Source organism: Triticum dicoccoides, chromosome 2A, assembly GCF_002162155.2.
Source record: "Triticum dicoccoides isolate Atlit2015 ecotype Zavitan chromosome 2A, WEW_v2.0, whole genome shotgun sequence".
In the NCBI taxonomy this organism is placed as follows: domain Eukaryota; kingdom Viridiplantae; phylum Streptophyta; class Magnoliopsida; order Poales; family Poaceae; genus Triticum; species Triticum dicoccoides.
Genome location: NC_041382.1, coordinates 156956308 through 156966965, shown reverse-complemented (window position 1 = coordinate 156966965; position 10658 = coordinate 156956308). Strand labels below are relative to the sequence as shown.

Below are 10658 nucleotides of genomic sequence, written 5' to 3'. Positions count from 1 at the left end.
TCGGTGCAGCATTTTTTTTCCTTCCAAAATTCCATAGGTCTGAAACCGAGGGATCCTCTAGATTCTGTGCACGTCGGCCCTACATTTCTGTCGGTGTGGTAGCGACCCTGTTCTTTTGAAAAGAGCACCTGCTCTGGTAATTGTAGACAATGTCAAATCTTGTGATAGATAGATCACAAAAGGAGCAGAGCTATGTGATGTGCACACCATGTTGCATCATCAAATAGACCGCCTCACAGATTTTCCCCTGTCTACTCACCTTTTCCTCCACTAACTTGCAATCTCAACATTCATCATACACCAAAACAAATGAAAAAGGCATGTGACCCAGAAAAGAAACGAAAGGGAGTGCGCACCAGCACACCCTTGCCGACCCGGGAGAAACTGTCGGTAGAACTGAGCAACTCCTTCATGTCCATGATTCTATACAGTAAATAGTTCGAAGATTATCTAGATAGACTCGCTGATGTTTCATCCGGTACATCGTTTGAGTAAGTACATAACTGATCAGATGCCATAAAACAACATCTCTGATAACAGATCTGCTCTAGGTAGAAGGCAGGGTTTGCTGTGGAGTTCCCTGGCAGAATTTGCTCATCATATTGCGTCATTGCCCAAAATCTAGTTTTTGCGCAATCTTGCATTATTCTGAGATGTCCGGAGTATAGTAAGAAACTGTGTACCTGTGTTCATACCTCCTTGAAAGGCACGCTCTTCTTGGACCCATGCTTGGCCTTGATCATCTGGTTCAAGGCCTTCACGCAGCGGCGGACGATTCCCGGCGACTTCTTCTTCCCTCCGTCGGGCCTCCTTATCACCATAGCCAATGTTGTGCCGCCAGCTGCTGCTGCTGCTGCTCTATGGTCAGCGATGGCATTCTCCCCGTAGCCGAAGTCCCTGCCAGCTTTTGCTTCGCCATTGCCAAGCTGCTTCTCCCGTATCAGCTCCAGAAGGGAAAGCCGTGGCACGTCGCCGACAGGCGCGGTCGGCTTTTTTCCGCTCAGGCGCTGCGCCAGGGTCTTCTGCTTCGTGTCACGGCCTCCCTGCTGTGCCTTCTGTTCTTCATCTTGATGTTGCACTGATGTCTTCTCATCTTCGTCTTGATATTGCTCTGATGGCTTCTCATCCCCATCTTGGCATTGTTTGCATGTCTTCTCTTCCTCGTCTTCGCACTTCTCTGGTGCCGTTTGCTCCTCAACATGGCATTCCTCTGGTGCCTTCTCATCTTGGTATTGTTGTGCTATCTTTTGCTCTTCACCAAGATATTGCTCCGGTATGTTTTGCTCATCCCCTTCCTCCTCCTCGTCTTGGTATTGCTCTGCTATGTTTTGCTCCTCCTCCTCGGTCTCCAACTCCTCATCTTGGTATTGCTCTGGTGTCTTTTGATCCTCCTCCAACTCCTCACCTTGGTACTGCTCTGGTATGTTTTGCTCCTCCTCCTCTTCCTCCAACTCCTTATCTTGGTATTGCTTCGGTGTCTTTTGATCCTCATCTAGGCATTGCTCTGGCGCATCATCATCTTGCTGTTGCTGTTCTGTCTCCTCCTCATCTTGATATTGCTCTGGTATGTTCTGCTCCTCATCTTGGTGCAGATGTGGTTTCTTCTCCTGCTCTTCATCTTCATATTGCTGCGGTTTCTTCTCTTGCTCATCTTGATATTGCTCTGGTGCCTTCTTCTCAACACCTTCACACTCCTGTGGTGCCAGTGGAATCTCCAGCTGCTGCTCTGCATCTTCACATTGCTGAGGTGCCTGCAGCTCTTTTGTATCTTCGCACCGGAGCAATCTCTTCAGCTTGGCCTCGTGGAGCAGCTGTCGTGCCAGGGGCGGCACATACCGATCTTCATAACAAGCGACGAGGCTCACTGGTTTTCGTGTCCGCCTCGACATGCCGCGATCGAAGCGGCGGGATTTGTTCACCTCACACTCGGTGGCCATTGTTTGTGGTCTAGAGGAGATCACCAGAAAGAGTGCTTGCTCCTTCTGTGGGATGGAGGAGTTATAGGTCGACTGATATGCTGAGGTGTGCAGTCTGTTCTGTGAACAGGTGAACTGGTGGAATGTCCCTTTCAAAGGTTTAGTCTGATTTGTCCATTTAGAAGATCAGTACCTGTCGTAGTAGCCTTTCATTCCTCCATGAAGTGGGATTGAAGTTAGCATTCGTAAGCAAGGGGCCAATATTCTGCCGCAAACATTTGAAATATTTGTCCAGCTTCCATTGCATAGCGGTCGTACTATGTTGGATGACAGTATACCATGAACCACTGTACAGGGGAATGATAAAAGGTAGGCAGAGTTTTGGAAATAAACATCATTCATGTATGATTGAAGCCATGCCCAACAACCTAGGAATGATAGCCAGCGAAAATTTGGTTTCAAGTGAAAGATTTGACTCGTAGGCCTTTTCGTAGTTTGACTGATATACAACAGTGTTTTGGCCACTGAAACTTCCATACTACCAGGAACTTTTCCCTTTGAACAAATCAAGTGGGCACAGAATTGAACTTAAGAATTGCTAGGGATAACTTTGAGAAGTAAACCATTAAAGCCAATTTCACAACTAAACATCAAAATAATGCAAACACATCTTTATGGCACAACTCAGATTAATGTATTGGATCCTTTCCAACGTTATATATCTCAGGTTACATACAAGATTATTCATTTACAGAGTCAAATTTCCTTATTTAGTTGCAGAAAGGACTCCCTATCTTGCAAACCTCAATGTCCATTCAGCAGCTATTTCATCATGCTTAGCTCTATCAGTCAGGTACAAACGTGCAATGCTCTCCACAAGTGGGTTGTCTGCACAGACAAAACATCATAATGTAAGGCTTTCCAGTAGAAACGAAGCAACAACTATGTAGACACTATACAGTAGTATTAGAATATTCCCTTTCCTAAATTCAGAGAATGATACTGGTAATGTTGGAACATACATGGATCCGGATTTGTGATGATGGCTTTGATCGCCAGTAGCACCTTTGAAATAGTTAAAGCTGGACTCCAGCCATCCTTCAAAATTTCCAAACTCACTGCCCCAGTGGAATCAACGTTGCAGTGGTAAATCCTTGTTTTGAAAGTCACCTCGAAGAGTCACAGCACAACTGTCAGTTTGTAACCGCAAGTTAAGGTCCCCCAGTGCTAAATTATACTACTGGGTTCCAGCAATTAAATCTAACACATTAGAGCAGAACATAAGACAATGTAAGAATACTTATAAAATATAACTGTCAGATATAAAATCATGACAATCATTGGTTGTAAAATCACAAACATCAGAGCCGTACAGCATATATGTTGGTATGCTACAGCCTACAGTATAGCAGGCAGATCTTTTATTTTACAAAACCTTGAGAAAATTCACATGCTCCTGCCTTATTGTTTGGACTATAATTGTTGTGGTGACCTACATTTCGTTTATGCATGGTGCCATATGCTTGTCTCTACTCTTATAAAAAACCGAGTTGGTGATGATGGTGTGCCTGCCATATTGCAAGATAGACCGTTTGATCTATATCTGACGGATAGAAAGCAAACTATGGCAATTTTGCAAAAAGATACCTGCACCTCTCTCCACATTTGCAGATAAGGCCTTCCCTTGTTCATCCTTATCTCCCACAACCTCATTGTTGAGCAATTAAAAAAGGAAACCTCTGGAACAATCTGGCATGGTGGCCGCATGGGTTTTTACACTCCTCCTCACCCTATCTCTTCTCTTTCTCGAGATATCATTAGTTTTTACACATGGGATTACTTCCGCATGGGTCAATCACAACATGTGTTTTATAAAAAAAAATGCATCTTGACGCTCCGTGCAATGCACGGGCATCTTGCTAGTCATGGTAAATGTAGCACTCTGTACAGCTGTGGGGTAGGTGAAAGTAGTGTTAGCATTGTTCCATTGCTGAGATCTGAAAATGGAGGTTGGCTGTTTCTGACCCCTCCCGTCTCAACCTACCACCAAGTCATCTGTCAAAGGTAATAATTGGACCTCCAAACCAGTAAATAGACAGATATGTTATATATGTGTATCAGGCTTTCTAATTTACAAAATTATCAGACTTGTGCTCTAAGCCAAGATATGCCAATACAAACAATATGTCAACAAAGGATAAAGGTGATCTCAATCACACAGTAATAAGGCTTCCGGTGGACAAAATCCTTTTCCAGAAAATCTTTTCTCGGCAAAGCATTAGCTAAAAGCTTGCCACAACATAGGTCAGGAGGACACCTAAGAAAACAACATCTCAGCAACCACACACAATTATTTTTCCTGAATAGCAACTGTAAAATAAAAACTTCAGATATGTTTCTTTACACATGGCCGACATTATGACGGAAAGATGCATAATGTCTTATTACACTCAAGGCATCGGCAAACATACGTCACTTCAGAAGAAACAAAAGCAACATTTTTTTTTCGGGTAAACAAAAGCAACATTAATTAGCAGCGAAGTAAACTCGCTTTTACGTAATACTTTTCTTTTAATCTGTGCTCCTTATAGTGTTCTAATCCTTGCTGGTTTCTCCATGCTTCCAAAAAATTTCCTATTGACATGCTGTTTCTGGATCAATCTTAATTCTTTGATGGACAGCTCGATACAGCTTCCTCTTTCTAGGCCTTTTTTATTGAATTACGGTAGTAGACTGTGGAAGTTTGGGGACAACAGACTTTTATGATGCATCTCCTTCCTAATTTACTAATGCATATTAAATTTCACCCCTTTGGTCATACACTATATTAGTCTGTTTACATGTTATGAAGACTGCTCTTAATGAAAGAAAATCAGATTCCAATTACACAATAAGAATAATAACACTCTTTACGAACTATTTTGAGGCTGTACTTGATTTTTTGAATATGCAAATATCACATTCTCTTAAAGAAATCACATTCCTTCTACAGAACTTAGGTTTGCAACATCTGAGGATTGTTTTTTTCTAGAACCAGGGGGATATTGCTGCCCTCCTAACTCGGCTAACCTACACGTCACATAAGAAAACAGTAGCAAACGAAAGAAGGTTACTTATCAGTTCTTACCATAGGAGGTTTGAAAGGATAATCAAGTGGGAAAACGACATCAAGGAAAAATATCCCTCCTTCATATGGTGACCCTACAAGAAAAACACTGCATTAAAACAAATTACGGGTGCCTTTTGATATATTAAGTTAAACCAAATTACAAGTGCATACTTTATACTCCCTCCGTCCGAAAAAGCTTGTCTCAAGCTTATCCCTCAAATGGATGTATCTAGCACTAACTTGAGGCTAGATACATCCATTTAAGGGACAAACTTTTTCGGACGGAGGGAGTACTAATTATATCCCATGGATGGCACAATTTAAACTAGTATAAACTAAAGTTCCTAAGAGCTTCTCCCTGTCTTGAATGGGCTAGTGGCGAAGAGGAAGTGAAAAGGATTCCATAATCTTATACCTTGGGGTCCAATGATGGTGGAGAGCCAGTGGTAGAGGTTGTCGCCCTTGGGACCGGCGGAGCAGTCGGAAGCGTTGAGGTCCAGCAGCTCCTTCTGTATCCGCTTCCCCGACGACGAGACCGACGTCCCTCCGCTCGATCCCCAGGGCCGCACGCTGCTCCCGCTCCCACCACCTCCGCCTCCGCCCCCGCCAGAGGCTCCAGCGCCGGCGCCAGGGAAGCGGGGGCCGGGGAAAGATGACGAAGAGGACATGGCTGCGGCCAGTGGCAGAGCAAAACCGAATAAGGTGAAATCCGAAGAACTGTCGCTGAGACAACTGCATCATCAGTTCATAGCTCACGAATCACAAGCTCTGAAATTTCGGAACAGACCTTAATCCTAGTGCTGTTCGGACGTCAGTCTACGCTTAGCTTCAGCTTCCGCGCCGTCCCTGCAGCGCGGCACAGCGACGCCCTGCCGCTGGCAGGCTCGCTTGAACTTAACGCCCGCCCGCGCCGGCCGCCGGCCGCCGTCGCCGAGCTAGGTTGCCGGGGAAGAATGGGTCAACGGGGAATTGGGGATTTTCTCCTGCTTCCCTTTGGCGGCTGGCGTGGTGGGCTTCAATGCTTTCTTAGCCCATTGTGGAAAAGCACTTGGGCATAACTCTTTGCATTTCGGCCCAGAAAATAAAAGTATATTTTGGCCCGGCTTTCTGTCAGGCAATATACCAAAAAGGGTTTCCCCGCTTTTGTATTCCAAAGCAACCAACACCGTACACATAGCATTGCTGGGGTGAACAGCACATCAAGCGCAAAAGAAAAAGAAGAAACAAATGTCAACAACGGCAGCTCGACAAAAGTGCGGATGACCCGCCACCGCTGCGCCCTCCGGAGACAAACCACCACAGCCCGAGGCTCCAATCTGTCGCGTACCAAGCAGCACTTTCAAGAAGGGATGCGACGCCAACGACACTGCTGCCTGAACGAGTCTTAGGGTTTCCCCCGATAGGCGGAAGAAAATGGGGATGGCTACCACCGACACCCTCCAAGAAGGAATGGTCGGACGAACCGGCAAGGATTTCTCCCGCACTCCAAACCTCACCGCCCAACCGGAGCCAGCCACTCAAACCACCGCCCAACACCATGCGCCATCACGGTTGCGCCGCCACCCACGTTGTCTTACTGCGAGCACCAACACGAGGCCAAGAAGACTGGAGAGAAATGCCAAGTGACGGGAGCAGCAGCACCAAGGCCAAGTGGGAGGGAACCACCTCCACCACCGCCATGCGGGAGGCCCGCGCCTCCGACACCGTTGCGGCCGGTAATATACGCTGGGCTAAGAGTTTAGGACATTAAATGTGGAGGCCGGAAATCTCACAAAGCATGCTTTAACTCTAAGGAATGGTCACAATGTTTGGTTAGGCCAGCCCGGCGATCTTGTCTTCGTCCCTGTAAACATTGAAGCATTTTGCTATGCAGTAATAAAGCTTTGTGAGATCTTAAAAAAGAAATGCTGAGCTAAGATCCTGAGCTCTCAGAGAAAAGGAGGAAGAAGCTGGTGTCAGTTGTACACCTGAAATAAAGATATATGTGCAACACAGAATTTGGATCTTCCAATGTTTCAAGAAAGTAGACCTTCCAGGATTAAAGTTTTCCAACTTGACATTCAAAATAAGTGCACCTTGTCCATTCATTCCTAGAACAATTTCTTACCAGAGATACATGTCATCTACCTCAATACACTGAGACCAATATGGCTCCCTATTCTAAATAATGACAAGAGGCGCGAGAAATTCGACACGTCTCATCTGAAATACAACATACAGTACAATGTTTTACATGAGAAGTACAACAGGCAGAAGCACAGCAGCTAGGCAAGTCAACCAGCAAGACTGGGATTGTGAGGCAAAACTGTCTTGGCTCACAGGACCAGCAGCCGCATCAGTGTTGCTGCCATTAGCGCCGGTGCTGCAGGTAGAATCAAACCTCATCGTCAGTATAGAGCAACAAAAGAAGTTTGAGCTTACAATAACACCAAGGAAATGCTGACTCACCTTCCTGCGAAAACACATGATCCATGGCCTGCAAGTTTAAATTCAGGAGGAAATTTGTTTAGGCTCATGTCACAAAATAAAGTGGTAATAGCAAAGATCATAACAGTTACCACTTGAATAATAAAGCAGGGGGGGGGGACCCTTTTTCGGAACACTTGAATAATAAGACAGAAAATTCAGCAAAGAAATGGATACTCAAGAGACAGTTCAGCTTACTTGGATCCATAGATGATATGGTTGCTGTGCCATTAAAGTTGCATGTACCGCCACTCGCTTGTGTTCTATGATAATAATCGTTGAAAGCATACGAAGCAACAGCTACAATGTCATCTGCTTTATAGCATTGCTGCCCAGGTTGAATGGCACTGCAGTTTGCGGAGCCAGGGCCACATACCCAATCCAAGCTTTGCTTCAATGCACTATGGGCTGCACTTGAATTTGCCACACAAAACATCCCGCGCAAAGCCGGCGAGTCAGTGTTATTTGTGGCCACATCTTCAAATGTCAGGGAGTACACCGCACTTGCGTTGGTAAACATGATGCCCCAATTTTGCTCCGAAACAGGTCCAGCCCGACGATCCTCGTTGAACAACTCAAATAGGTATGTGCTTGCTTGGTTATTTGGCTGGCTAGGGGTACCAGAATTATTTAGCACATGGCGTATGAGATTTGTATTGTAGGCCAGAGCATTGTCAACATCAGCAGCCGGCTCATTTCGCCCACCACGCCATGGCCAACCAGAAGCAGTGACTATAACAGAAATATTGGTGAAATTCATGGCTTTCATCGAGTTGTACGCAGCATCAACCATAGCATCAAACATGTTGGTATAGAACAAATTGGTGTTGGGATCCGCAACCTGACTGTTGGGATTGAGTGATCGGAACAGGGCATACTCCAAAGGGAACACACCTTGCCCTCCCACATAGCTATAGTATGGTTGAGCATTCAGCATGAAGGAAGATCCTGTACTCTTCAGAAACTGAAGATATGGAAGCATTACCGAGCTCCACGTCGAGTTGAAAGTGGCGGTGGAGGGAGGAAATGCCTTAGGGATCATATCCATTGAGTGAGGACTTGATAGTTTCACTTGGGTATTGAGGTTTGCAGCCAACAGTGCTGACTGGAGGAACTGCAATGCAGGTACCAGAACAAGAGCTGCATTTGGGATACTGGTTAGAACCTCATCGCCCACGGCGATATACGTGATGTTTGTTGCCGGAGTGTAGGCAGCAACATTCTTGTTGACCCAATCAGCAGCTGCCGGACGAGACTGCCCCACGCGGAGCAGCTGATCGTTTGGCACCCCGACCATCACTTCGATTCCGGTGTTCGCGAGGGCGACTAGCATTTGATGGTCTGAATCAACCAAGCGAACATGTTGGATCTTCATGGCTTTAAGGGTGGAGACTATGTCTGATGCTGATGGCAGGTCAGACACCCCAGTGCCAATGTTGATACCAACAAAAGCTCCTACAATTGAACAGAAAACAGCAACAGATTTTTATGCAACGAAAAATTAGATACAAAAGCAGATAAGTTGTACTAAATCAGCGACACTTATTTTGGGACGGAGCGAGTATATGATTGTACACATCAAGCAAATTCTCTTCAGTTTTCTCTATCGATTTTTTCCCTTCAGTTCAGGACAAACAAAGTATGTTTTCCTCAAACTAGCCACTGGCACAGTGGGGAATCAAAATGCCAGATGCATCGACACAATGAGGTATGGTAACCATGTGCAGAGCACCGTGTAATTTAATACAGCATCCATGTGCTGGTAAGTACCTGAAGCATTGAAAAGCATGAGCATGAACAGCGCCGCCACGGCCTCTAGCCTCCTCGGCGACATTATTTATGATCTACTAAGGGCTTCTTGCAAATTCTGGATCCAAGCTGAAATATCAAGACCAGGCACATTACTTCAATCAATCACTCTACAAGAACAGAAACTGCTAAGCACCAAACTCCTGAAATGCGAAATGAATCTTGGGGGAAAATCAATGATGCGAAATGCTCTTATGGAAAGATTGCGCGGAATGGTAACAATGCATTCACAAATGTGTACAATAAATAAGCCGCGCCCTCACCTTGGCATGAACTCAGATCGATCTTGCGCACTGAAAAAGATGAACCATCGGACCATGGACGGACGGGCTGGGCCAGGATCAGGGTGCCCGGAAGCAAGCAAATCGGCGAGTGACCGGACCGGGCGGAAGAGTGTTAGTAATTTCGATCACGGTTGCTCGCTCCCTGCAGCAAAGAAAGAACCCCCGGGACGAACTGGAGGGGAGATCGAAGCGCAGCAAGTGAGACGGCGGATTTGGGGGCGGAAAATCAGAGAAGACAAACAGGCACAAGGCTCCAAGAAGCGCAGCAACAAATGCGGCGACATCGCAGTCGCGAGAAGAGGACGGCGGCAAGCAAAGGGGGCAAACAAACCACCTGATATCCCGCTGCTTCTTCCTCCTCCGCCGGCTCCCTCGCCGCAAAAGAGAAGAGATCGCCGCAGGTGAAGACGGCACGAAGGAAGGGTGGTGCGCACTTGCCCTCCTCCGGAGCAAGAAGCGGACCACGCCGTACCCTCACGGGGAGCTCTGCGCTGACGCACAGAGAATGCGAGCGGCTGCGCGTGTCCTGCTGTGAGCTGCTGGCTCTGCTCTTGGCTGGCTCCCTGGCTTCTGTGTCTTGGGAGTTTAACTTAGTCTGCTCGTAATTAAGCGTACTCTACTTGAGAGTGGCGACGGGAGTAAAGAAATGCGGGGATTTGACTGAGGTGCTGCGCGTGTTGTAGATCCGGCTTGGGAGGCGATGCACGAGGGATTTAGAAAAGGAAAAAGAAGGGTGGGGGAGGAAAAAAGAGAGCCCTTTTTTAGCCTCTGGGAGGTGGTAATGGTGTGCCTGTGTGAGATTATTATTATTTGTGTAAAAAAGGAAAGACAAGCGGTGTGGGATGACTGGGCAGTGTGCAGGTTCCAGAGCAGCGGATAAACGGCCAGCCTTTCTGTGGGCACACTCGTGTGACCACACTCTGTCTGGGCTCTTTATATTATGGCTTGGGGTGGGTGTTTAAACCAGAAACTCGTGTTTATGTTTTTATTTTCAGCTTTTAATTTATTCGACAGGGTAAATAAGCAGTAGAAGTGGAAAACCAAAGTAGAGCAATTTGTCGGTGCCGATCATTT

General features: G+C 46.3%; 2 protein-coding genes across 3 annotated transcripts; both read right to left on the bottom strand.

The window, feature by feature from the left end:
• Positions 1-385: 385 nt before the first annotated feature.
• On the bottom strand, positions 386-2345 carry LOC119353965 (involucrin-like). The gene has a single exon (XM_037620666.1). It carries the CDS (start codon positions 1935-1937, stop codon positions 690-692), a length of 1248 nt encoding a protein of 415 aa, XP_037476563.1. The 5' UTR covers positions 1938-2345; the 3' UTR covers positions 386-689.
• A 153-nt stretch (positions 2346-2498) lies between these two features.
• LOC119353966 (constitutive photomorphogenesis protein 10-like) lies at positions 2499-10277 on the bottom strand. Of its 2 annotated transcripts, XM_037620668.1 has the most exons (11): positions 9919-10277; positions 9564-9756; positions 9262-9369; positions 7690-8946; positions 7474-7501; positions 7345-7387; positions 7133-7185; positions 5441-5757; positions 5044-5117; positions 2939-3086; positions 2499-2804 (listed from the first exon to the last, which is right to left on the bottom strand). In XM_037620668.1, the coding sequence occupies exons 3-11, from the start codon at positions 9323-9325 to the stop codon at positions 2707-2709; spliced, it is 2082 nt and encodes a 693-aa protein (XP_037476565.1). In that variant the 5' UTR covers positions 9326-9369; positions 9564-9756; positions 9919-10277; the 3' UTR covers positions 2499-2706. The 2 variants fall into 2 exon arrangements, with proteins under 2 accessions (XP_037476565.1, XP_037476564.1); XM_037620667.1 differs by lacking the exons at positions 7133-7185; positions 7345-7387; positions 7474-7501; ... (2 more) ...; positions 9564-9756; positions 9919-10277 and adding an exon at positions 5813-6029 and having other exon boundaries at positions 2542-2804; positions 5441-5695.
• Between the last annotated feature and the right edge of the window lie 381 nt (positions 10278-10658).

Bases quoted from the DNA above. Each gene is read 5' to 3' on its own strand.
- LOC119353965 (XM_037620666.1), bottom strand. From the start codon at position 1,937: ATGGCCACCGAGTGTGAGGTGAACAAATCCCGCCGCTTCGATCGCGGC.
- LOC119353966 (XM_037620668.1), bottom strand. From the start codon at position 9,325: ATGTCGCCGAGGAGGCTAGAGGCCGTGGCGGCGCTGTTCATGCTCATG. The intron at 8,947-9,261 runs GTACTTACCAGC...GTTCAATTGTAG, and splicing joins CATGCTTTTCAATGCTTCAG to GAGCTTTTGTTGGTATCAAC. The intron at 3,087-5,043 runs GTAAGAACTGAT...TGACTCTTCGAG, and splicing joins ATCCTTTCAAACCTCCTATG to GTGACTTTCAAAACAAGGAT.